Consider the following 27,602-nt stretch of genomic DNA (forward strand, 5'->3'; position numbering starts at 1 on the left):
GAGACACTGGATCATGATAGACATTGCACAGTTAACATACCAGATGTGGAGAAGCAAGTGTTAACAATAAGCAGACAACAGTTCCAAAATAAATGTTGTGACAAATTGCAGCTACTGAATGAATCATCTACACTCTTGCAAGATCTGCATGAGCAGTTAGTCATCCTTATGACGTAAAGTGTGTGCCTAAGCCACAAAAAGCATCACATCAGGTGATTACATATCTGCCAATGAGCTCTAAGGCAGAAGACACTACTAGGTGTACCAGTATGAAATGAGCGTTAAGATACAAATGTGTCGACAGGGAACATTTGTTGTGAACGAGCCTTAATTTTTTTTTTGTTTGGTTGGTATGACATCTGTCAAAGATATTTAGTATACATCAAGTCATGGAACAAACAACAACATATGTGAAACTTCCTGGCAGATTAAAACTGTGTGCCCGACCGAGACTCGAACTCGGGACCTTTGCCTTTCGCGGGCAAGTGCTCTACCATCTAAGCTACCGAAGCACAACTCACGCCCGGTACTCACAGTTTTACTTCTGCCAGTATCTCTTCTCCTACCTTCCAAACTTTACAGAAGCTCTCCTGCGAGTACCAAGCGTGAGTCGTGCTTCGGTAGCTCAGATGGTAGAGCACTTGCCCGTGAAAGGCAAAGGTCCCGAGTTTGAGTCTCGGTCGGGCACACAGTTTTAATCTGCCAGGAAGTTTCATATCAGCGCACACTCCGCTGCAGAGTGAAAATCTCATTCTGGGAACAAGATATGTTTTCACCGTGTTAACAATGTCGAATTTTGTACCAGAAAGTGATGATTTGCGGAAAGCATTAATTTTTTGTTTTAATTTGAAAAAAAGTGCTGCAGAGTCGCATTGAATGCTTGTCGAGGCATATGGTGATCATGCTCTATCAGAAGCAACATGCAAAAGATGGTTTCAATGCTTCAGAAATGATTTTGATGTAAGAAATCAAGAATGTGGAAGACCACCAAAAAAGTTGGAAGACGCCGAATTGCAAGTAATATTGGATGAAGATAGCAGAAGCAAATAGCAGCAATGCTAAATATTGCACAACAAACAATTTCTGACCATTTGAAAGCTATGGGAAAGATCCAAAAGTGTGGAAAATGGGTGCCACATGAATTGAATGAAAGACAGATGGAAAACCGAAAACCCATTTGTCAAATTTTGCTTCAAAGACATGAAAGAAAATCAATTTTGCATCGAATTGTTACTGGCAATGAAAAATGGATTTATTTTAAGAATCCTAAACGGGAAAAATCATGAGTTAATCCGGGACAACCATCAACATCGACTGCAAAACCAGATCGATTCGGCAAGAAGACGATGCTCTGTGTTTGGTGGGATCAGAAACGTGTGGTGTACCATGAGCTTCTAAAACCCGGTGAAACTGTGAATACTAATCGCTACAGACAACAAATGATCAATTTGAACTATGCATTGATCAAAAAAACACCAAAATGGGCCAGAAGACATGGCAAAGTAATTTTTCTACATGACAATGCACCTGCACACAAAGCAAAACTGGTTCAGGATACAATCAAAACACTTGGCTGGGAGCTGCTACCCCACCCGCCGTATTCACCAGACTTGGCCCCTTCCGACTACAATTTGTTTTCATCAATGGGACACGCATTGGCTGAGGAACACTGTGATTCCTATGAAGAAGTCGAAAATTGGGTGTCTGATTGGTTTGCTTCAAAAGATGAACATTTCTGTTGGCGTGGTGTCCACAAATTGCCAGAAAGGTGGTCAAAACGTATAGAAAGCAATGGTCAGTACTTTGAAGAAAATGGTTTTACTTTTCAATTCAAAATTAGTGCTTCATTAAAAAACAAAACAAAAAAAAAACGCTCATTTCATACCGGTACACCTGGTATTATTATTCGTTTCATATCAATGTGTGGATGGGAAACTACACAGAGCTCTGTAGTTTACCATGGCATTGCCAAGTGCTGTTTATCAACATTTTTTGCACGGCAAATTGGAGGATGTTATCTTTGCACAAAGCCATTGGTTGTGGTTTATGCAAACCAATACACCTCCCACTCTCTATACTTTGTACAGCTGTACCTAATCCAAATGCATAATGAGATAGTAGATCCACTGCAACCACGGCCAAAATTTTCAATGACAGTTACATATTATACAACATGATTCAATTCTACCTACCTACCCACACACACACACACACACACACACACACACACACTCTGTTAATATCAACTGACTTCAGCTGAGAGAACCTTCACTGTTACATGTGTAATGCTCATTCATTGATACAACATTCAATACAGAGGGAGGGGAAAAATTATGGAGTTTTTATTTTATTGGAGTAATAAATTCATATAAAAGTTTCAGTGACAACAACAGTACAAATATATAATTTAAAGTGGACACAATTAACATCTAGTTTACAAGATTATTTTAGAGCTCAGAATTTCTATATTTCATGTATTCATTATATGAAAGTTATGCACTGAAAACAGAGATAACAATAAGAACTTTAACGCAGTTTTGCCAATGAATACCCCTTTTCTGGTGAAGAAACAGTAACATTAATACTTGAGGACAGCTTGTACTGCTTCCAGGCAGCGCCATTTTGTGGGAATGTAAAAAGGCTCGAAGATACATGGAAATGGTGTATCAAAGCCTGTGACCCTTTGTACCGGTGCTTCCAGATGTAGAAAACACTCTTCCTGTAATAAATACAATACAAAAGTTTGAAATATTACAAACATCTACTAACAGAGCAGAAACAAGTTCATGCTAACCTCAGTCTATAGTTGTCTCATTCTGCCCACTCTCTCTGGCAGTATTATAATGAGTAACACACATTACCATGTCTAAACTAATACAGAAATGATCCAACAGAACGTCATGAAAAATATGAGAGATTAAGAGTCATGTCATGAAATATTTAAGGCGAAAAAATGTGGAAGCCTGTCACAAAGGACAAAGCCTTAGTTGATTTCAAAATGGATCAATTTTGACAAAGAAATGTGTACTGAAATGAGGAGAGAGGAACAAGGAAAATGAAGAGAAAGAAAATCCTGTAGTGAGATGACAGTAGAATGTCTTATGCTCACATGTGGCTTGAGACAGAAGAGGGAAAATAAGGTGGATAGAATCTCAATGACGTGACTGACTTATTCAGAAGAAGAAACTTAAGTGACTAACTACCAAATAAAAATTCAGCTCTCTCCTCCTCCAACAGAGACGAGTGAACAATGACAGTAACACCAGGAGACAGTGCAATTCCAGTTAATTTCAGGTTGGAGGGAATGACATTATGGCTGCACAACAAAAGGTGGGGTATTGAGATTCATGGTTTTGCCTGTATAGGAGAAATTCTGAGTAAGGTGTTATGTATGAACAAGCCAAGAATGGTGTCGTCCCTAGTTAGTGGTTGCTATAAACTCTAGGCTAGAAAGATGTTAGAACTAGCCGAAATGGTTGTTTAATAGGTGAAAGGAACTGAGGGGATCGCTCCCTCGTACACCAACCTATTTATGGGTCGCTTAGAGGAAGCCTTCTTGGTTACCCAGACCTGCCAACCCAAAGTTTGGTACAGATTTACTGATGACAGCTTCATGATCTGGACTCACAGTGAAGAAGAACTCCAGAATTTCCTCTCCAACCTCAACTCCTTTGGTTCCATCAGATTCACCTGGTCCTACTCCAAATCCCATGCCACTTTCCTCAACATTGACCTCCACCTGTCCAATGGCCAGCTTCACACGTCCGTCCACATCAAACCCACCAACAAGCAACAGTACCTCCATTATGACAGCTGCCACCCATTCCATATCAAACGGTTCCTTCCCTACAGCTTAGGTCTTCGTGGCAAATGAATCTGCTCCATCCTGAATCCCTGAACCATTACACCAATAACCTGAAAACAGCTTTCGCATCCCGCAACTACCCTCCTGACCTGGTACAGAAGCAAATAACCAAAGCCACTTTATCATCCCCTCAAACGCAGAACCTCCCACAGAAGAACTCCAAAAGTGCCCCATTTGTGACCGGATACTTTCCGGCACTGGATCAGACTGTGTTGTGGTTCTCCAGCAGGGATACGACTTCCTCAAATCCTGCCCTGAAATGAGATCCATCCTTCATGAAATCCTCCCCACTCCACCAAGAGTGTCTTTCCACCGTCCACCTAACCTTCGTAACCTCTTGGTTCATCCCTATGAAATCCCCAAACCACCTTCCCTACCCTCTGGCTCCTACCCTTGTAACCGCCCCTGGTGTAAAACCTGTCCCATGCACCCTCCCCACCACCTACTCCAGTTCTGTAACCCGGAAGTTGTACACGTTCAAAGGCAGAGCCACGTGTGAAAGCACCCACGTGATTTACCAACTGACATGCCTACACTGTGAAGCCTTCTATGTGGGAATGACCACCAACTAACTGTCCATTCACATGAATGGACACAGGCAGACAGTGTTTGTTGGTAATGAGGATCACCCTGTGGCTAAACATGCCTTGGTGCATGGCCAGCACATCTTGGCACAGTGTTACACCATCCAGGTTATCTGGATACTTCCCACTGACACCAACCTATCAGAACTCCGGAGATGGGAACTTGCCCTTCAATATATTCTCTCTTCCCGTTACCCACCAGGCCTCAACCTCCACTAATTTCAAGTTGCCGCCCCTCGTACATCACCTGTCATTCAACAACATCGTTGCTTCTGTACTTCCGCCTCGACTGACATCTCTGCCCAACCTCCTTGCATTTACACACGTCTGCCTGTGTCTGTATACATGCAGATGAATATGGGTGTGTGCGAGTGTATACCTGTCCTTTTTTCCCCCTAAGGTAAGTCTTTACGGGGATTGGAATGACTCCTTACCCTCTCCCTTAAAACCCACATCCTTTCGTCTTTCCCTTTCCTTTCCTCTTTCCTGATGAAGCAACCTTGGATTGCGAAAGATTGAAATTTGTGTGTGTTTTTTATTGTGTGTATCTACCAGCACTTTCTCGTTTGGTAAGTCACAGCATCTTTGTTTTTATATAGATCTTTCCCACATGGAATGTTTCCCTCTATTATATTCATATCATTAACTTAAGTGTGATTTTTATACAAAGGCAACAAACTCTGCTCTGGCTGTAGAAAGTTTATTATAACCCTGTCCGGTTTCACGGCAGTTTAGGCGCATCCTCAGGTGATCTTAACAGGGACTGGAAAGGGAGTATTTTACAATTTTTTTTTTTTTTTTACACAGGTTTAGTGAATACAGTTACATGGAGTAGAACAGACCCACACATTAACTACTTACGTAGTTGTGTCTACACCATTATGTAATGCTTTCTTGAGGCCTCTCCCCATCATGCACATCAATGATAATATTAAAACCCGCTACAACAAGTGTTTGTCAAATAGATCAAATGGGGGTGTCCCTAAAACAAAACAAAAAGACTATTTTCTGTGGAGAGAGTAAAAAAAGCTCTTCAAAGCATGCTAAATTGTATACAAGCACAAATAAAAAATACCATAACATCAGCTGGAGGTGATCTGTGCAAATGCATTTTCCTCATGGTTGCTTGCACAGGGCTCTACTTAGTTCAGCGAGCTGATACTATGGTATGTTTTTATTGGTGCTTATATAAAATTTTGCATGCTTTGAAGGGCTTATTTTACTCTCTCTGCACCAAATATTCATTTTATTTTATTTTAGGGACACCTCAGTTTATCTATTTGGCGAATGCTTCTACCAGGTTTTAATTTTAACAGTGACATGAAGGACAACCAGAGACTTCAAAGAAAAGCATTAAATAATGTTTTAGACACAATTAAATAACTAATTAATTGTGGGTCTATTCTCTCCATGTAATAGTTTTAATTAAGCCTGTGTACAAAGAAAAATTGTGAAATACTTCCTTCACAATCCCTGTTTACATCACCTGAGCATGCACATAAACTGCCATGAAAATGGTCATGGTTTCAATAAACTTTCTACAGCCAAAGTGGCGTTAGTTATCTTTATATAAAAATGTGGACATTTGGATGTGGCTGCCTGCAATTCAAGATATGTACTTATATTTGAACTGGAAAGTAATGATGCAGATATACTTTTTTCATGCAGGCAGTGGTTACACCTCTATATTCATGGGTTGTATTTTCTAGCTTTGATCACTGAATTATTGACTTAACAAAACACATTGTGAAGCTGGTTGGGGTTCCATTCCACATTGTTATCTTCACGACATACCAACCTCATTCAACAAGCAGTTAACGAATAATGTACAAATGAGCTCTGATGAGCTTAATTCTCAAAACAGAATTGCAGAAGGAACAGAGAAGATAATATGAGTAAATATATAAGCTTCAGTATGGAGCCACTGACAGTGACTAACAAACTAGGATGATGGTGGTGGTGGTAGTTAGTGTTTAACGTCCCGTCGACAACGAGGTCATTAGAGACGGAGCACAAGCTCGGGTTAGGGAAGGATTGAGAAGGAAATCGGCCGTGCCCTTTCAAAGGAACCATCCCGGCATTTGCCTGAAACGATTTAGGGAAATCACGGAAAACCTAAATCAGGATGGCTGGAGACAGGATTGAACCGTCGTCCTCCCGAATACGAGTCCAGTGTGCTAACCACTGCGCCACCTCGCTCGGTAAACTAGGATGAAATGCTTCTACATCTTCATCGATGTTCCACAAGCCACCATCCAGTGTGTGGCAAAGGGTACCCTGTACACTAATAGTCATTTTCTTTCCTGTTCCTTGAAAATAGAGAGAGGGAAAAATGACTATATATATGCTTTTGTATGAGCCCTAATTTCGCGAATCTTGTCTTCACGGCCCTTACGCGCAATGTATGTTGGTAGCAGTAGAATCGTTCGGAAGTCAGCTTCAAATGCCGGTTCTCTAAATTTTCTCAATAGTGTTTCTTGAAAAGAACATCCCTTCAGGGATTCCCATTTGAGTTCCCGAAGCATCTCCAGAACACTTGTGTGTTGTTTGAACCTACCAGTAACAAAGCTAGCAGCCTGCTTCTAAACTCCTTTGATTTCTTCCTTCATTCCGACCAGGCGTGGATCACAAACACTTATGCAATACTCAAGAATAGGTAGCACCAGCACTCTATATGCAGTCTCCTTTACAGGTGAACCACTCTTTCTTAAAATTCTCCCAATAAATCGATGTCGACCATTCACCTTCCCTTCCACAGTTGTCACAAGCTCTTTCCATCTCATTTTGCTTTGCAACATTACACCCAGATATTTAAACAACTTGACTATGTCAAGCCAGACACTGGTAATACTGTAACTGAACATTACAGATTTGTTCTTCCTACTTGTCCACATTAACTTACACTTTTCCACATTTAGAACTAGCCGTCATTCATCACACCAACTAGGAATTTTATCTAAGTCGTCTTGTATCTTCCTACAATCATTCAACTTCGACACCTTACCGTACACCACATCATCAGCAAACAACCACAGTTTCCTGCCCACCCTGTCTGCCAAATCATTTTGCTCGTATTTTTGTTAACAGCCTGCAATGGGACACTATGTCAAAAGCTTTGCAGGAATCTAGAAATATGGAATCTGCCTGTTGCTCTTCATCCATAGTATATCATGTGAGAAAAAGGCAAGCTGAGTTTCGCAAGAGCTATGCTTTCTAAAGCCTTGGGATTTGTGGACATTAGCTTCTCAGTCTCAAGAAAGTTTATTACATTCAGACTCAGAATATGTTTAAGGATTCTGCAGCAAACCAAAGTTAGAGATATTGATCTGTAATTTTGCAGGTCTGTTCTTTTACCCTTCTTATAAACTGGAGTCACCTGCACTTTTTTCCAGTCGCTTGTTGGGACTTCGTGCTAGGTGAGAGATTCACAATAAACGCAAGCTAGGTAAGGAGCCAATGCCATAGAGAACTCTTTGTAAAACCAAACTGAGATTCCATGTGGGTCTGGTGATTTATTTGTTTTTAAATCTTTCAGCTGTTTCTCTATGCGACGGATGCTTATTACTGTGTTGTCCATCTAAGAGTCTGTCTGATAGTCAAATGATACATTTGTACAATTCTCCTGTGTGAAAGATTTCTTGAATGTGATAATTAAGACTTTGGCATCCATTTTGCTATTTTATCTGCCACACCAGATGGGTCAACAAGGAACTGAATGGAAGCCTTAGACCCACTAAGCGATTTTACATAGGACCAGAATTTTCCCAGGTTATCTGCCAGATCTTTTGCTAAGATACGATTATGGCAGTTGTATGCTTCGTGCATAGATCTTTTCACAGATGAATGAATCTCTACTAACCTTTGCTTGTCATCATTTGTGTGTTCTCTTTTGAACCTGGAGTATAACAGCCTCTGCTCCCTCAGCATCTTCCGAAACTTGTTATTAAACCATGGTGGGTCTTTCCTATTCTTTATACACTTACTAAGCACATAACTCTCCAGACCACAATCTATAATTTGCTTAAACTTTGCCCACAAATCCTCAAACTTTGCCCACAAATTTGCCCATAAATTCTATACATCCATCTTACTGGGACTAAGCGATATCAATTCACTGTCTAAGTGAGATGCTAACAACTGCTTATCTGCTCTACCTAGCAGAAACATTGACAAGGTTTGGTCTATTTGTAGCTACACGAGCTATGACATTTCTATTGCGTGTGAGCTGCAGAGCTAGCTGTTACAGACAGTTTTCAGAAAACTGTGTTCGAAAGTATTTCACATGACTGTCTGTCTGTACCTCCTGCAATGAATCCATAGGCATCTGTCTCTACTCAGGAGGTTAACGTCGCCTCTAACTAGTATTGCATGATCTGGGTACTTCCACATTACCGACTGTAGACTTACTTTCAATAACTCTATAACTGTCACATTGGAGTAGGAATTAATCTGTTTTCGCTTACACCTGTTATATGTGGCCAGATAACTTCACTGTCACGCTAAACTTCGACCTCAATAGAGACAATGATTTTTATCAAATGCAATAACCATTCCCCGTCCTATGGCCTCTAATCTTTCTTTGCGATATATGTTCCATGACTCACTAAATATCTCGGAGCTTTCCACTTTGAGTTTCAGCCAGCTGTCGATCAAAAGATAATTTGAGAGCAAGAAATTTCCTGGATGGCAATAAATTTGGGAACTTTGTTATTAATACTTCGACAGTTAACTAATAAAATTTTGACAGTCAAAGTGTCTTTACTCTGAACACTGTCTGGCTTCCTTTGCTGCGTATCAACTGGTGACTGTTCATCAGAACACCTCAAACTACTATGTAGCCTAAAAAACCCTTATGCGCACTCCATGTACTCTGCTACCTGAGTAGCTGCTTCCATTGTGTAGCGCACCCTCCGATCAAGGGGAGTCCTACAAATCCCCACACGACAACGTAGTTTCTAGAAATCTGCAGCAAAGACCATTGCAGAGTCAACGAAGCCTTTGGTTGAGACCCTCCACTTGGCTCCAAACTGAAGGAACCCAATCAACTCTGGGAACAATGCTGCAAATTGCGAGCTCTGCTTGCGCCCCATGCTCAAAGCCAGCAGTCTTCACCACCTCCATCAGCCGTGTGTATGAACTGAGGATGGCCTCAGAACCTGTGTGATAGGCATCATCGGTGCTGATGTGAGCCACAACTTGCAGAGGACTGCACCATGCACGCTCGATAGCCGCAGGCAATGTCACCTCCACATCTCAGATGAGGCCTCGCTGGCAGACATACCAAGTGCATATTGGCTTTCTTTCCAGCCATGAATGCTGTCTGCCTAAGGGGCTCCATAACATGCCCAACACTGGAGCTCCTGATAACTATTAACCCCTCTGCTCATGTGCCTGCTTGGACCCTGCCAAAGGAGCAGCCGCCTGTCCATGTCAGGCCAGACAGCCAGTCTCTACATTGTTTCTCCACCTCGAGCAACACAAATGCATTACCACCCGCCACTCACCCTGCTGTGAGGGCAGATCCACGGCGTTGGGTAGACTAGGAGGTGCCTCGGAAGCAGAGCCTGTGGGCCACAGCATGGCACAGTCCGAAGCACGACTGACAAAGAATGACTCCCTTCTAGATGGATAATTTCTGAGTGGAAATCAAATTAGCTCACAAGACACTGACTGCAAGCCTGAAGGCATTAGACAATGAAGGATGGAGGAACAGGCAAGTTTATGGAAATGGGGGCCAGCCGGGTAAAGCTGCCACCCATCAATCCGCTATAGTTGAGTGGTTGCCTTTCACGTATTTTACTTATTGTTCCATCCAGGAATTTCCATTATTGTTATACCAACAATTAGAAATATAGCAGAGCACAAGCATCATCTGAAGGGGAAACAATGACTGCTGAAATTAAGTTTACCAGGACAGCCACAAGTCGCAATCAGTAGGTTTTATTTTTTACCAGTTTTGATCCATAACTTTACAAGAGACATCATCAGAAACTGTTTGAAATACAGTAGTTGGCTGATTACATTGCCAACAATGTAATCACCCAATTATTGTGTTTTAATCAGTTTCTAATGATGGTCTTGTAAAATTATAGAGCAAAAGTGGTAAAAATAAAACATACTGACTGCGACTTGTGGCTGTCCTGATAAACTTGGTTGGAAATACCACCAGAGGACAGACCTTTACACATGTTTGTTGTTAATGGGTCCAAAATTACAATTACTTTATAGTGCACAACATTGCTTAAAGTATGCCAAAATGGAGTATTCAAACTTTTAGGCACAATACTAAGAGATAGTGGGGACAGCTTCATTCAACCGAAGAACGATGTCACTAGTGTAGGCAATGGGCTGCATTTAAACACTTGTTAAACAAAAGTAAAAGTCTTCTGATTGGGGGTTTCTACACACAGCTCTTTCTCTTTAACAAATTAATTCCTCTTCATACAAATATTAAGTATGCCATTTTTACATAAATATGGTAATATTTATTTTTTGGTAACACCTGTTTAATCAATGATATCTTCTTGGGTTAAGAGAGGTTCTTCCCACCATTTTTAGCATTGCACGTAAAAATATGCATTACAGGCTTCAACTTTGCTAGGTTTTAATTGTGCCTTATTTTCCTGGGTAGGTTGTATTTCCTTTGGCTTCCAGTCTATGTATGAAATTAAGTCATTCACTGCCATACAAAATCCAAAAAGATAAGCTTAGTTAAACTTGTTTCTTTGCTTTGCAAAACTTACTGAGACATTTTTGATTCACTATCAAAGTGATACAATCCCTGCTTCCATTTCTTGCTGCAGATTTGACAACTTTGATCTGTAATTTACTGTCAACATTCAATGTGTTAAAAGAAGAAAAACTTACAGTAATCAGTTCTTCAGCAAAATTAGCACAGTTCACATTTTAAAAAGTGTCTTGGAATGACACATCAAAATTTAGCTTGGGATTTATTGGGGATCGATTATTGAAGGAACTTCTAAATAGCAACAAAGTCACAGAGAGAGGCACAATGGAAGTAAAACATGAATCTATGAAGTTTACAGTTGCATTTATTAAAAGATTGTAGAAAAGTGTCTAGTAAACTATCCTCTAGTTAGACTTATTTGTTGTCTGGGCCCAAGAAATACAGCGTCAAATGAAAAGCCCTGTCTAGAGAAAATGGGGATGATTTTCATCAACTTGGTGGACAGCAACAATGATTGTTGAGATGAATGTGACAGCCTGCTCCTGCAGTACAGAAATTTTGTAGAATCTGATCCATGCACCACTTTTTCCACTTTTGATCCCATATCCCAGAATTCTAAATTGGATTTTTTTAAATATATTGTTTGAAAATATCAGATGATGTAAAAATTCTGCTGATATTGTCACATGGACAAGCCTCCATACGCAGAGGATTCTTAGTAAACAAAATGTTGGAAGATGTAGAAAACCTAAAGGAGTGTTCTTAAATTTCATTGAGAATAAGCAAATACCACATCAGTCTTTATGGTGGCTTACTAAAAGTGGAAATATCAAAAGAGCTTGTGTGTCCAGCAAGTAACACTAGGCAGAGATACATGCTGTATCTTGAGAACAAAAAAAGGCAAGGAAGCTGAAGGTGTCTCTGAAAGAAAGAGAAAACTGAAGAAGAATTTAAATCATTAAACAAGCAGTGAGCTTGTTTAGAAACTGATATTGTAAAGCTAACAAAATTGGCTGATGAGTTATTAAAGAGAGCACAGAAGACAGTGGGTATTGCATTTTGTTGTCAGTCAAACACTTTCCGAAGAACAGCTACGGAAAAGATGGAGGGAATAACTGAAATTGAGGACCAAAGAAGAAAAAAAAAGGAAGAGTTTAAAGAACTAAGCAAAAATTTCACTATGATCTAAAAATCAACAGTGCTGCACAAGAGGATGTTAATGCAAGAAATTTCAGATTATAACAACAACAACAGAAGACATAATGTCTGAGAAAGGGAAGAAGATGATAACAACAATAATAGGGAGGTAAGTTATTCTTGTATTTTATGTGACAAATATTTTATTGAGGCCTACAGTTTATGAAATTGCAGTTGTTTTACTTGTTTAAGATTTTTATATACTCTTTAAGAACTCCTTATATTTATAAGCTTCTTATAGATATATATTCATTTTTCCAAAGAAACAATACCAGAGAAGGAAAGTTACTACTCACCATATAGCGGAGATGCTGAGTCGCGATAGGCACAACAAAAAGATTCACTCAATTATAGCTTTCGACCATTAAGGCCTTTGTCAGCACACACGCACACTCACGCAAATGCAACCTGCATACACATCTGAAGTCTCATAGAACTGAGACTGCAGACATGTGAGCAAGTTACGTTTGCGTGAGTGTGTGTGCACGTGTGTGTGTATGTGTGTCTACTGCTGACAAAGGCCTTAATGGCCGAAAGCTATAATTGTGTGAATCTTTTTGTTGTGCCTATCGCGACTCAGCATCTCCGCTATATGGTGAGTAGCAACTTTCCCACTCTGGAATTGTTACATTCCATTCTCGATTTTCCATTGTTTGATTTTTTCCAAAGAAAAGTGTACAAACAATGGTATATACCAATGAAAAGATCTCGTTTTGATATGTTGGCAAAGGTACACCATATTTGGATAAGTATGAGGAACACACTGTGTCTGCCAAAGCTACTTTACATCTAATGGATTCTCTATTACACAAAGGCTATTCTGTAACAACTGACAATTTTTACACATCAGCTGGATGTGCTGATTATTTGGTCCAATGCAGAATAGATATCTGTGGAATTCTTGAAGCAAGTAGACACCTGAAGATGGCGGCCAGATGGGTCGCTGAAATATCGTGTATTGAAGATACATAACAGTGAAGAGCATACTCATATACGGTGCCGGGAAAATCTACGGGATCACACCTACTGACTGTTTGCAGCCATAAAACTTAAAAAGGGAGAAATCAGAGCTTTTCAAAGAGGCGAAGTCATGGTCCTGAAATGGCAAAAACAATTTGTACTTTGAGCACTGTACTCAACCCATCATTGAATACAATAGAAACAAAAGAAGACAATAAAAAAGTAAACCTCAACTGATATCTGATTACAACGATAAAATGGGAGAATTGACAGAGCTGTTCAAGAACTTCCTCATTACAAGACCATGGCAGAAACAGCAGAAGAAATATTACAACAAAAAATTTGGCATCTTATTGATCAGTATCTATTTAACAAATTTATTATATTCCAGAAAAATTCAAACATGAAGAAAACAATTTTGGTATTTAGGATGAATGTAATTGAGACTTTTGAAAAAATACATACAAGCATTACTTAAACACATACAAGACAGATAGAAAGGCACGTCATATCCCACATACTTCTGAGCCCAATACAAAAGAAACTTCGTAGAAAATGTGCTGTATGCTGTTCCAGAAGAAATTCTGATGGGGGAAGGATAGAAAGATACCAGAATATGGTACAAAGATTGCAATGTGAGCTTGTTTACAGAACCTTGCTGAAGCTTTATCACACCCAGAATTTTTTTTTAGTAAGCTTCTTGTGCATTTGCAATGTTGAACATGATTTGCACATTTCCCACGTTATGCAAGTCATCTATCTATTAAAACTTGCTTCTAAATTCAGTTTTTTTTCCCTTGTTGCATTCCTTTTAATACTATCCTTATAACTATTCCAATTATTGAATAAGAATGCCCATAATTTCGGACAGAAAAAGTGGAAAATCACTTGCAGTTGGAGTGTCAACTAGGGGTACAGAAATAGTTAGTTCTCCCACAACCTTAAGCCTTATAAATTTTTTTTCCTCTTACTATTCTCTCTCTCTTCTGCCAGATAATGCTCATGTTTCTGGAAATCAGCAATTTTATGCATTTCTGTGTGTTTTCATATACTGCCACTTTGTAAATAGATTTTTATCAGCTTGAGATAAATTTCCTCAAAATATGTATCTTGAAACCATTTATTTGTGACATTACGAGAACTTGAAACTAATTTTCAAATGTCAGAAAAATCACTTGATGTAAAGTAATTATTAAAACAAATTATAAGCTGCTCTTGTACAGAAACATTCAGGTGGGTCATATGAAGAAGACAGCACATCTAGACATCAACTTATCAATGCTATAAGCTGTGTCAATCATGCAATTCGGGTGTTCAACAGTTGAATACCACGTACCATACATGAGAGAGTTATGATGTCAATGAATGGTTTAATGGTGGATGTTTGGAAAAATTTATGTCAACTTCCCAAATTTAATCAGCCATGTGACCTGCCTCTATGTTGATCTTCATGATGAATAAGATCCTAGGAGTATCTTTTTCACTATTCATTTCATAAGTATGACTAACTGACACTTAGATAATTCTGAAGTAATATTTAAAAATACTAAACAGAAAAAACAATGTAATTAATAACTAATTCTTTACCTGTATTGTTGCAGCTAATTCAGCACCAAAGCCACATGTCAGTGGAGCTTCATGTGCAATAACCACACGGCCTGTTTTCTTCACAGACTGAAACAGGAAATTTTCAATTTCATTTGTTTTTAATGTCATCAGTAAGTCCAGTAACTAAAGAATGTCATAGGTAAGTGGAAGTCCATGCTACAATTCTAACAGCAAACATACATGAGTTCGAGTCTCGCTCTGGCACACAGTTTCAATATGCCAGGAAGTTTCACATCAGTGCACACTCCGCTGCAGAATGAAAATCTCATTCTGGAAACAAACATACACGTTCTATCGCCCCCACCTCCCGCCCCTGTGCAAATCTATCAACACATTATTCATACCATATTACATGCAAATTCATTATTTGATATTACATGCAAATTCATTACTTGAATGATAATTTCCAGTATGCTGATTACAATGGCACATTAACTTTTCTGGAAACTAGGTTAATTAAAAGTAATGAATAATTGAAATTATCATAACGGTATGTAATGGCAGATATTGACTGAGCTAATTGGGAGCCTCGGATATTCTGACACCAACCATTAGGAAGTTAAAACTCCAGATTTTAAAGTAACATATTTTCATTTTCCTGTAACTAATTAAATTAACAGATAATTGGTATTGAAACTAGATAACCCAAAACTACCATTTTTTGTGCCATTATACCTGTTTAATTCCCAAGGTTACCTCTATACTTATGTTGCCCTAAAATTTCTCAACAATTAAGCCACTAATTAAGAATTAGCACAATTTATCATAATTTCAAATATGGCAATTTTACTCATAAACAGGTAATTCACAGCATAGGCATACAGAACAGTTCTGTGAACTTTTTTACTTTATTAGCTAACAATTTATTATGTAAATTTTATTAGTGTGTATAGCTCATCCATTCCAGTAAAATTTCAACCACACAGTTTTATAAACAAATATACAATTTCCAATGTTACAGAATATCTTTATGCTAGTTTATAAATAGCTCTTCCCTCCTAAAAATCTGCAGTCTGCTGACAGCACCCATAAGACTAACTTCCCTTTGTTAGTATCCACAATTACTTAGTAAAGTTGATGCAGCTGGATGCAAGTTTGTGTTTCAAGTTTTAGATTAAAGGATATAAGAGCCTGTTGGCCATCACATTTGGGAACAATATTTATGCATAGCTTCCCTTGTTGACAATGCATCTGTGTGAAATGACTGTGCAAACTTATTTGGTTCTTGGGAGCATAGACTGTGTTTAACAGACTTCACTTCGTAAATGCTTTTTTCAGTGCCACATTAAATGTTTATGGTGATCTTAATAACGTACACTGTTTAACTGCTTGCTTTTATAAATTTGAATTATCAGACGAGTTTCACAACAAGAGTTACCTTTGAAATTCATTGATTGGGTGGTCTAGCCTGGTTATCTTGATATATGAACAGAAACTTTAGTGAACTAGCCGTTGCCCTACTGGTTGACAAAAGTAATAAATGTGTATCCAAGTGAAACTAAAAAACAGTGCTGCTGCACCCATTATTGCATAACATTGTTCAATAACCCAGAAGTTTACAGTGTGGAGTCATGAGGGTCAAACATGGTTAGTTCTGTTTCACATTTGGCTGCAACATGATGTTGCTTCCAAGCTACAAAAATTTTTGTATGGCACGATAAAGAGGAACTTCCAGAATAACAGACAATAGACACTTCTGAAGTTTGTTAAAGTATTTTTTATTTTAACAAATATAACAATACAGTGATCTACAAATAAAAAAGATGCCCTCTTTCATAAAAAATAACAAAATTCTGCATCGCAGTACCAATATTGCTTTACCGAAATAAATGTTGGACACTAATGAAACAATAGACCAGAAGAGCAGAAAGGACACAAATGAGATTTCTTAGAAATGTGGTGAACTATATCTAACTGGACAGGAATTGATTTGACAATATCAGAAGAAAGCCTAGTGGAGAAATAATAAAATGCAGAAAGAGTGGGAGAACACGTGGCAGAATAAGAAGGGTCAGGATTCCACAGATTTTGTTGAACTATGAGTTGAAACATGGTTATGGCATGATGTCATATGATTTTTAACTCTAAATTCTCTTTTGTAATTCTTTTCCCAAATAAAATTTATGCACACACTTTCAGTATTCTACACAATGATTTTCACCTTCTACAGACTCACATTCTGGCGGTCAACACATCTTTCATCTTTCAAGTAAAATTCTGGATCTTCTATTTTAAATACAGTCCCTCTTAGAAAAGACACTGATGACATTAACAGTGACTTTTACGAGTACTGCACACAATTATATCCAGAAACATTATATGACCATTTCCAATAATATTATCCTGAGACTTGAATTTACAAACTAGCTTTTTTACCAACAGTTACGTTGCATATTGACATGAAATTCACTGCTGCAATATACTCTGTCAGAATTTTCCTATCTGTTTCATTTCTATAAGGTTTCTTTCTGTTTTCAGTAAGCCAGCAGTTGTCACTGAAATGTCATACACTATAAATATAGCCTCCCCTTATTGTTTCAGTGCATTTCATGCTTTGATTAAACCAATTCTGTAATTAATATTTTTGCAAGTTGCGTGGGAAGAGAAGACATCATCCATTCATCCCTAGTAATCATCCAAATACACACACACACACACACACACACACACACACACATTTGTAAAAACAAATAATGACACGAGCTGCACAGCATTCACTATGTAGTAGCAATCAGTGTTGCTGGCTGCCATGCTGTGGATTGCCGGTTGAAATATGACCACCAACAAATGTTTGTTATTTAGAATTTACGATTTCTGGAAGGTTCTCAAAAACTGTTATGTCTGTCATACTTGCATAATCTGGAATATTCTGTGTTTGTATAAATAGCGGCAGTCTCTGTCCATGGCAGCACTCTCCATCTAGGAGGCAGTTCTCTTCTGTCTGTACACTGGCACTGATAATAAACATACTTTCAGTGCTATGTGCTGTACTTTACTGATGACCCTGCTTTCAGAGTGACCACTGCTTGGTGGAGGTGCTGAGTATTCATAACACCTACATCCCTGGGCTCCAATTAGGCAACACCCACTGTGGCACTAAATACAGAGAGCATAAAGTGATATTTTGACCCACGTGAACTGTAGGGGCAACAGCTTGCAAGTCAGTAACCAGGGATAGAGTACAAGAGTGTTGTCCACATTATTGACACACACAGTTAGCACTCCCTTGGGTGTCCCCAGTACGGTCATCTTCTTGGTGGAGGGCATATCCCTGTAACACACTAGCACCGGTCTGTTTAAAATGTGTTTCTTGTGAACACAAGCACATGGGACATTCCTGGGCTAGGAGTTTCAGTTCCTCCACATGTGTGCTGTACCCACTGATGTTCCACTGTAGTATGAGAGGCCACTTTATTGGTGAGGTTCTTCTTTCACCCTTTTTCTCTGCTGGAGTGGGGATCATGTGACAGATGGAGGCTTAGTCTGGGAAGTAGACATTTTTCCCAGGCAGGCTTCACATTCCATTGTAGCCAAAACTGAAACTGTCATGTAGAATGAGATTTATATGACCTTACAATTTATGACCTGCTTTCTTCTTTGGTCAGCAATTTCCATTTGGTATGACTGCTAGATGAACATCTGTGGCAGTGATAGTGCCAATGCTGGCCTGTTTACTAGAGTCTGCTTGTTGAGGTGCTGGAAAATCTATAAAGTCAGGAACTGTGGCCTTTCCTGATGTTATGGGGGAGCTATAGGCTTCATAATAAAGCACTGCCAGAGCAGCACTTACATATGCAGGTGTTAGTGGTAGCACTATGAACCTCTGTTGTGCAAAGGCATTGGCTTTCTGAGAGCTGAAGCACGTACAGGTCTCATTGTTTTATGGATATTTTTTGCCTTGCCTTATGGAATACGTTTTGTTGCTTTTATCTCCTGCATCTTCCATTCTTCAATGTAGACACTGCAGGGTACACTCCAGACACGTGGTTGCAGAAGCTTGCCCAAAGCTTACAGTTACAGAGGACTGGTGGCACTTAACACTTTGCAGCTCAGGAAACCTGTGTTCGTCAAGCCTATATTCAACAAACGAATGCTGAGCTCCCGGAGCTGCTCATAATTTAGAACAAGCTGGGAGTACATGTGGCTTTATCAAAAGTACCACAGATGTGGTGAGCATTAACCCCCCCCCCTCACACACACACACACACACACACACACACACACACACACAAGAATCCTGTAGTCATTTTTACTGGAAACTTCTGAAACAGCGCGTCGCTGCATGTCGAGGAGGAGGAGGAGGAGGAATGCTGTGAGTTGTGCTACACACACTGTAGGAAACCAGTTGGCATCACTGGTTGTTGAGCTGCGTGTTGCCAATTCAAATCCAACATCAGGAAATATTTGTTATTTGTTACTTGGTTATCAATTCTGGAAGATTCTCAACCTTTCTTATGTCTGTAATATTTGCAGATTCTGGAATATTGTATGTGTGCATAAGTAAGAGCACTTCCCATCCAGGAGGCAGCTCTGTTCTGCATGTATGTTGGTGTCCATAATGAATGTGCTTTCAGTGCTAAGTGTTGAACTTAACCGACAACCCTGATTTCAGATTTGTTCTCGCTTGTAGCTACAATGTGACAACATACATTACTAATGAAGGACTTACCTTGCTTACTGTGTCCACATCCCAAGGAAGAATGGAAACTAAGTCAATGACTTCACAGTTCACATTCATTGTTTTCTTTGCTATTTCAGCTGTTTCCCTCAGAACATGTATCTGAGTACCCCATCCAATTAGAGTCACTGCATCCCCTGGAATGCAATAACCACAAATTCAAACTTTAATGATACTACACAAAACCATCAGTATATCAGTTACTACGACAAAACATCTCATTCAGAACAATTGAAACATTGCCCCTGTTTTTCTTTCAGTTGATACTGAAACAGACAAAAATATGCTGGAAAATATGGACACTGTTTCGACCCTTTTAAAGAGAATGCACAACTTTGTTACTGTACATGACAAGTGGATTTAATACTTTGTGCTAGAAGTAAACAGCAAACAGCCGTTTTGTTGCTCTCCCCAAGTGAGACCCAGAATAAAGGGAGGAAACAGTGGAGCATGTTAACAAACTTCCTTTTATTTCTTCTTCTCCTTCTTCCAAAGATGGGAGCCCCTCCATGCCTGCACTGTAATGGTGACCACAGCACTAGAATGGTGACTACGTCACTTCTGCAATGGGTTAGTATTTCAACTGATTGGTCACTGGATGTAGGTCTGTGATGTTCTATATACATCTGGTTCACATCACCCACTGATTCAAGCCAATCGAAAGATAGCAGATAGAAATGTTTGAAGGATAGTGGGTTAAGAGCAGAGAGGGAGTAAGTGCCATGGCAAATAGCATGAGGAAAAAACCTCTGCTACAGTCAGGATGAGCAATAAGGGCAGTTGGTCAACTTGCTTGCCACCTGCGACAGATCATCCTGGTATCATGAAACTGCTTTTTACTATTGTCATTGCTCATGTTCGTCACAAAGATGTCAGTCAAATCATTGCGACAGAGCCATGCAGCATTATGGATATCTCTTGCTGAGCTCTTATCTGACTTTACTAAGCACAGCAGCAGACCCGGGTTGAATGCGGTGTCTTTTCTGGCAACACCCCTCTTTGGCTGAGCTAAGAGCTATGCCTCCACCTCCCCCTCCCCACCTCCAGCCCCTCCTCCCCATAGTGATGGCAGAGCTTGACTGGTGCGACTTCGCTGTCTGCTGAGACATTCAGCTACTACTTCTTCCTGTGTCACATATTCTGTGGGAAGTTGTCAGATGCTACAGGCAACTGTGTGATGTCCCACAGTATTTCACTGTGGACATCACTCGTCATGCCCTGTTGCCACCGATGGATTTTGGCCGCCATTTGAGCCTCCCGCAGTGGGGCGACTGTGGCAGCTGGTGTCTTCATAACTGGCTGGGCAGCAAAGATGAAGACACGCATCTCTTAGTTGGCAGTGCTCTCGCTCTCCTTCCACTCTATGGATGGAGTGGTGGTGGGGGAAGGCTCCCCTTCTGTTTTGCACTGTGTGTAAGTACTGCACACAGTTGCCAGCAGGTCACCTACATTCTGCACCCAGCGCACCTATGAAAGCAGCCCCCTCTCCCACTACAGCAGCTGTGAAGCTCGCAGTTACCCTTTCGGCAATTGCAAACAATGTGGTGTGCTTGTCGGACACAGGCAGTGCCTGCCGCCTTGCTACTTGCTACTGGTCCTCCCCACCACTGTTACTGGTGAGATATTCCAGCTGTTTGTGGTCAGTGGAAGGCACTGCTGTTGTCGACTTGTTTCTCAGTTGTGCTGTCTATCGAGTCCATAGGCTGCTGCCATTTTCCACTTCATCAGCATATCTTCTGCGCTGGAGCCACGGTCTCTTGTCTGAGACTTGCTTGTGGCCCAAGAATGCCAGGCTGCCATGCCAGATGGCAACAAATGGCCCACTACAGCAGGTGTAATTCTGTGCCGTTTCTTTTCTTCTGTCACAGGTGTGGCCATTGTGCTCATGTGAGCACTTGACACACCTTAGTGCACTGTGACACTTCTTAGCCACATGGCTCTTACCTTGGCACAAGGATTGGGGTTTAGGACCCAGGTCTGGAGGGAAAACTTCTACTCTGATGAGGAAGCCCAGGAGCTTCCACAGCTTGAACATTTTGTCAGAGTTTCATGCTGTTTGAGCAATGATGGTAAACAGTGGTGGTCTCTTCTTAATTGTCTGGTTGTGTCTCTTGATTGCTACATCTTCAAAGCAAGCACATAGCAACCCTTTCTAGATTGGCTTTTCGCCGCAAATCCAAGGCAACTCCCAGAGGCATGTCTAGGTTGCCTTCTCTCGCTGCGTTGGTGGCGGGTTGTTCTTAATGGATGGTGCCATGGTGTGAGCAGCCGCAACACTTGAATGTCATGAATTCCGACAACTCACTGCCTGCAGCTCAAGCACGGCATCTGAGTCAACAGATCACTGAATTCGAGCATGCAGCAGTCAACCATCTTGTCGTACAGCTCTGTCCATCCTACACCTCTGCACTGGGTGTATGCAGAAGGGACATGTGTACAATCAGCTGTCTTCTTGTGTCAATCGTTTTGAGGAGCACTACCAACAACTTGTTAACTGAGTCAGCTTTCCCTTATCTGGCCCCTTCCCTCCGCCCATACTTCAGTGCAAAAAATGACAAATTTTCCTTTCATCATAAGAATGACATTAACAACAAGTTTGTGAACACCACAGTGTGAGCATGCCTTCTCAGCTTAGCAGTGGAGTGTGGTACAGCTGTTGGTGCATTCACTATGGCTACTCAGACTGAACTCAACCTCAAACTTTATCAGCAGTTCTCCCAAGTCTATTGCACAGTTGAGTTTATATACTGCTCTTTGTGGTCAATGTTTCAGAAGACTGGTACATGAGATTTAGAAACTTGATCTATATCATAATCTTTGCCCAAAGGCAAAATATAGGTTTCAGTTTCTGCACAGAAATCAATGGGAAGTTTAAAACATAGCTTCAGTGATTCTTGTAATATGTCACACCTTCCCTGGATGTGACATACCACTTTCGGTTTAGGCGGCAGCAGTAGCAGTGGAGAGTATATAATGCATGTTGGAGGGGAGGCAGAAAATAGTGCAGTCATTACCATAATGTGGAAAGAGTGTGTGATTTATCCAAGTTCCAAAAGGGCATGATCATTAGCTTTCAGGCCAAAGATGGAAGCATTTCTAAAAAGGCTATGTTTTTAAACTGTTCGAGTGGCACTATGTTTCAAGTATACAATGCATGGCAAAACCAATGCTGAGCAACTGCGGTGCACTAATGCTGACTGCTGTTCACAGGTGAGATGAAGGTTGGAATTTGCACACCAATACCGCAACTGGTGGCCTTTCCAGATGACAGATGAATAATGGTGTGTACGGTGTGAGATGTATGAAACAGACACATTGCAACAATTGTCGGATGGGGACCAGGCCGGACGGCATTCCCTTGGTGACTTCTTCATTCTGGAAGGCACAATGAATCAACAGAAGTATGCATTTATCCTTGGGGATCATGTCCACCCCTACGTGAAGTTTGGTTTCCCTCACCACGATGGCACCTACCAGCAGGATGATGCGATATGCCACACAGCTCGCACTGTACATGTGTGCTTCGAAGAGCACCAGCATCAGTTAACTATAGTCCCTTGGCTACCAAACTATCCAGATTCAAAACTAATCAAGAGTCTGTGGGACCACCTCAATCATGCTGTACGTGATGTGGATCCTGAACCAAGAAACCTAGCACAGCTGACCACAGCACTGGAGTCAGCATGACTCCACATCCATGTTGGTACCTTCCAGAACCTCATTGACACTCTTCTTGCATGTCCCACAGCAGTCTGTGCTGCAGAAGGTCGTTATTCCGGCCTTTGACAGGTGGTCACATTAATGAGACTGGGCAGTGTATATTGGTGCAAAGTACATTAATTATTTTCCTGTTTAAAATTTTTATACCTTTGTTCAAAAACAAACAGATGAAGTTTGATTTGTGGGGCGCTCAACTGCGCTGTCATCAGAGCCTGTATAAAGTCCTAATTTTTTCCACAGTCCGAGTTTTTTTTTCTTCGTAGTCCAATCTAGTCACTTGTCGTGAATGATGATGATGATGATGATGATGATGATGAAGACAACACAAACACCCAGCCCCGGGCAGAGAAAATATCCAACCTGGTTGGGAATTGAACCTGGGACCTCGTGAGCCAGAGGCAGAAACGCCAACCACTAGACCACGAGCAGTAGAGAGGGGGGAGGGGGGGGGGGGGGGGGGAAGAAAGAAACCATAGGCAGAGAATCTGAGAATATCGAGCAAGGTAAACAGAACATTTATTCCTTCATCTTTATTGAGTATGCACAGCTGTAGAATATGAACCAGTTTAAACTAAAAATAATGTATCCTTGTACCATTTCGAAAGAGAATGGATTATGAACCCTTTTTCTTCCAAGAACCTACGATCATCGGAATGATTTCCATGGCGTGTTGGGAAACTGGCTAACACTACATCTGAAAGATGATGATAAGACAGCACAATGGCTGTATGACTTACTACCACAGAGATAAGTGGAAGTATCTCAATCATAGCTTCCCACAGAGACGGTTAGAATGCAGAGGATGCACTAATGTAATGCCTGCCTAGATTTCCTGACTTAACCCACTGTGAGTTCTTCCTGTGGGACTTTCTGAAGGATATCTTGTCTATGCAACTATTTCCCACATATCTTGATCTTCACCTGTAGCTCGGGTGATTTACAACATGTCTAGCGGAATGGTGCCACAATAATGTTTATAAAATGTTGTATGTTTTCAATCTTCACACAGATTTGCAAATATAAAGAGCAGTCAAGTGAAAATAAGACAGATGGAAAAAAGTAACTAAGCCATATACTATTTCAAAATTAACTGCCATACCTGTTAATACATTTATCTCACAAGGCAGTCAATGTCTTCATGGGAGAATGTTTGCAATTGCCTACGGAACCATAACTGTACCCAGGTGTGCTGTTCTTTGTCCAGAGTAAATTGACGGCCATGAAAGTCTTTCTTCGGGGCATCAAAAATATGTGAATTACATTGGGGAAGAGATGGGGACTGTATGGAGGATGTGTATGGGCTTCCCGGCCAAACTTCTGCAAGATGTGGGCCTGCCCACAAGTTGCCAAGGTTGTTTTGTCTACAATGGAGAAGTTTTGCTGGGAAGCCCTTACACATCCTCCAAGAAAGACATCTGTATCCATCGATTTGCATCAAACAAAGAGTATATTCTGTGATACCATCATCGTTCTGTAGGCAACCAAAAACATTTGTCAATGAAGGCACTGACTGTCTTCGCTCACAATGGGATAAATGTATCAACAGTTATGATGATTACTTTAGAGTTTACTTACATTTTTCCCAATTGTCTTGTTTCCATGAGACTGCTCCTTATAAATACAAGTACTGAAATTATGTAAGACACATTTATGGTAATATATAACTTGTCACTTAGAGTGAAACTACGCTACGACAAATGGCACACAATCATGTAATTACTTCTGAAAGACGAGTTATTTATCAAGCAGCGGATGGCAAATGGGCTGTAGTGATGGTAACGAACTAATTCTGTAAACTTTTGTTATGTAGAGAGTAACAGATTAGAATGCCTTATGGCAACTGATTAATTCTTCCCATATTCATCTAGTGAGGAAAAAAATTGTATTTGAAGGAAGTATAATTGACTCTGACTGAAACTTTCAGACACATCCAGGCAAATTCCTTCTGTGAAACACGACTCATCCAACCAAACTGATTTCTTATGTTGCTCCATAGTCCAGGTTTTATGACTTCCACAGCACATTTTTCTGTTACAAACATTTGCAACATTGGTAAGTGGTGTTGGAACTCCAGCTTGCCACAAAATTCCCTGCGTCTGGAGCTCTCTTTATGTTATTTTGGGGCTGAAAGGCTCGCAAGTGACTTTTGCAGTTGTTTTCTTCTTATTTTTCATCATGATGTTCTTGAATGACCATCTGGCATGATTACACGAAACACAATTTTGTCCATGTTGTGACTTTGCAGATGATGTTTTTCCACTTTTTTGGGATCTAGCATAAATCTTTGATACAGTGCCTCTTGAAATACCAAACACTTCGGCTACCTTGGCTACAGATGCACCTACCATATGAGCACCAACAATTTTCCTATGTTCGAATTCACTTAGCTCTGACATAATGCACTTGCAACTCCACAGAACACTTGCAACGGATTGAGGACACTGGACATGGACCGTTCTTGGTCAAATACTACAGTGCAGCCTGCAGGCTTGGCTAGCACATTCATTTATGTCCAAGCATGCACTTCTCTGGTGTTTCCACATTTTTGTCCAACCCCTGTATGTATATGGTACCAAAATGATCATGGGAGATGCTTTATAATTAAAAGCAAAACATGACTGGTAAAAAATATTCTTCAACTGCAGTAATATTAAGACAGAAAACTCAGTAACAATTTATATTTTTAATTTCTTTGTATCACACACACGCATAATTTTTTTATACAACAACTAAAAGGAGATAAAGGAGATTACAAGATTAGATGCTGACATTTCCCTTTTGGGAAAAAAATGGTGTGCATAGGAGCTTGATATTGCACTCATTTCCGAACAGAGTTAGTGAGGTACATGTTATGAAGCAGTTGTCAAACTCAGAAGTAATAAGTTTTCTTCTGCTGTAGAATGTTGCTGATTTTATGCTTGAATATAGATCTACAAATTTTGAGTAAATGTGATGAGGTTAAATTGCATTCAAGAGTTCACCAGACTGAATATATGTCTCGAGGCAATCCATTTGAAATTACATACCTTTATATACAAAATAAGCAATGATCAAAGTGAAATACAAATTGCAAATACTTCTATTGATGATTTCACAACTGCAATACCATCTTGAGCAGGAATCACTAAGTTTTACAATGATGAGCAGAAACTATCATTAGGTGTTACCTACACAGATAAACAAAATGTACCAAGATTATATGAAACGACAGTTTCTTAGAATACTGCTCTGTTTAGCAACTTACTTAGGCAATGTGATATGTAACACATCAATCACGAGAAAGTAAAGGATTAACTGAAAACATAATTAAATATGTGTCAACGATGACATATCATTCCCCATCCCCAAGTAACTAACCTTCCAACACAATATCTGCCTTCCCCAGAGGAAGCAAGTACTCATCAACTGGCACATCTTCAACTGCTGACCGATATAGCACCTTGGGTTCCAGAAAGATGCATGGATCATTGTCTCTTATGCAGGACGCCAACAAACCTTTAGCCTTCGCTGCTCCCCGTGGCACCACCACCTAGCAGAAAGAGAACGAAAGTGAAAAGAGAGAGAGAGAGAGAGAGAGAGAGAGAGAGAGAGAGAGAGAGAGAGAGAGAGAGAGAGAGAGAGAGACAGACAGACAGACAGACAGAGCGAGAGATATAGATAGATATTCAGTCCATCCAATACCCACATAAGCAAGGAATTTGGATAGGGTAAGAAGTGAGAAGATATGCACAGGACATGACATGCCAGATTCTGTGATAACTTAAGTTCATTTCCTGTGTGCTCACACTCTACACATTATCAGAGGATAGATCAGTATTCTACGATGTGATACTGACATAATATGGACATGTCAATTAAACTAACTTTTTTGCTACACGATTAAACCTGACCTCAACATTTGAGTGGCAACCCATAGTAATAATAATAACAATAAATAGAGCCTGCCTTTTATGTAATTACATATTCTGTTTCTTTATATGTAGTTATAAGAAAGACTAAAATTATGGTGAATTATACCGAAAGGATCCTTATTTCAAAGTTTTAAGTTACATATTTTGAGATATAATACATATTTCACACTATATTACATAATTTCTCATATTTTATTATTATTGTGGGTTTATTACAAATTTTATAAGTCCTATACATTTTCATTACATAGCAAAACAGGAAAAAAAATTAAGTTTTATTATTGTGTTTCTCAGACTATCGTCTATCCCATAACCTCAAATCTAAATTGCACCAGTCCAATACAGACAACAATGAATTGTTTTAAATGCTTTCCTTTCTTGCTCTCAACAC

At 40.0% G+C, this 27,602-nt stretch overlaps 1 protein-coding gene across 2 annotated transcripts in view; it reads right to left on the reverse strand.

The window, feature by feature from the left end:
* Nucleotides 1–2,326: 2,326 nt before the first annotated feature.
* LOC124606984 (2-oxoisovalerate dehydrogenase subunit beta, mitochondrial) overlaps nucleotides 2,327–27,602 on the reverse strand; it is a 78,057-nt gene continuing 52,781 nt past the window's right edge. For both annotated transcript variants that reach the window (XM_047139124.1, XM_047139125.1), the window contains exons 5-8: nucleotides 26,658–26,829; nucleotides 19,572–19,717; nucleotides 14,882–14,968; nucleotides 2,327–2,719 (exon numbers count right to left, since the gene is read on the reverse strand). In XM_047139124.1, coding sequence (XP_046995080.1) covers nucleotides 2,579–2,719; nucleotides 14,882–14,968; nucleotides 19,572–19,717; nucleotides 26,658–26,829 — 546 coding nt within the window. In that variant the 3' untranslated portion in view covers nucleotides 2,327–2,578. The remainder of the gene's footprint in view (nucleotides 2,720–14,881; nucleotides 14,969–19,571; nucleotides 19,718–26,657; nucleotides 26,830–27,602) is intronic.

Source organism: Schistocerca americana, chromosome 3, assembly GCF_021461395.2.
Source record: "Schistocerca americana isolate TAMUIC-IGC-003095 chromosome 3, iqSchAmer2.1, whole genome shotgun sequence".
NCBI lineage: Eukaryota > Metazoa > Arthropoda > Insecta > Orthoptera > Acrididae > Schistocerca > Schistocerca americana.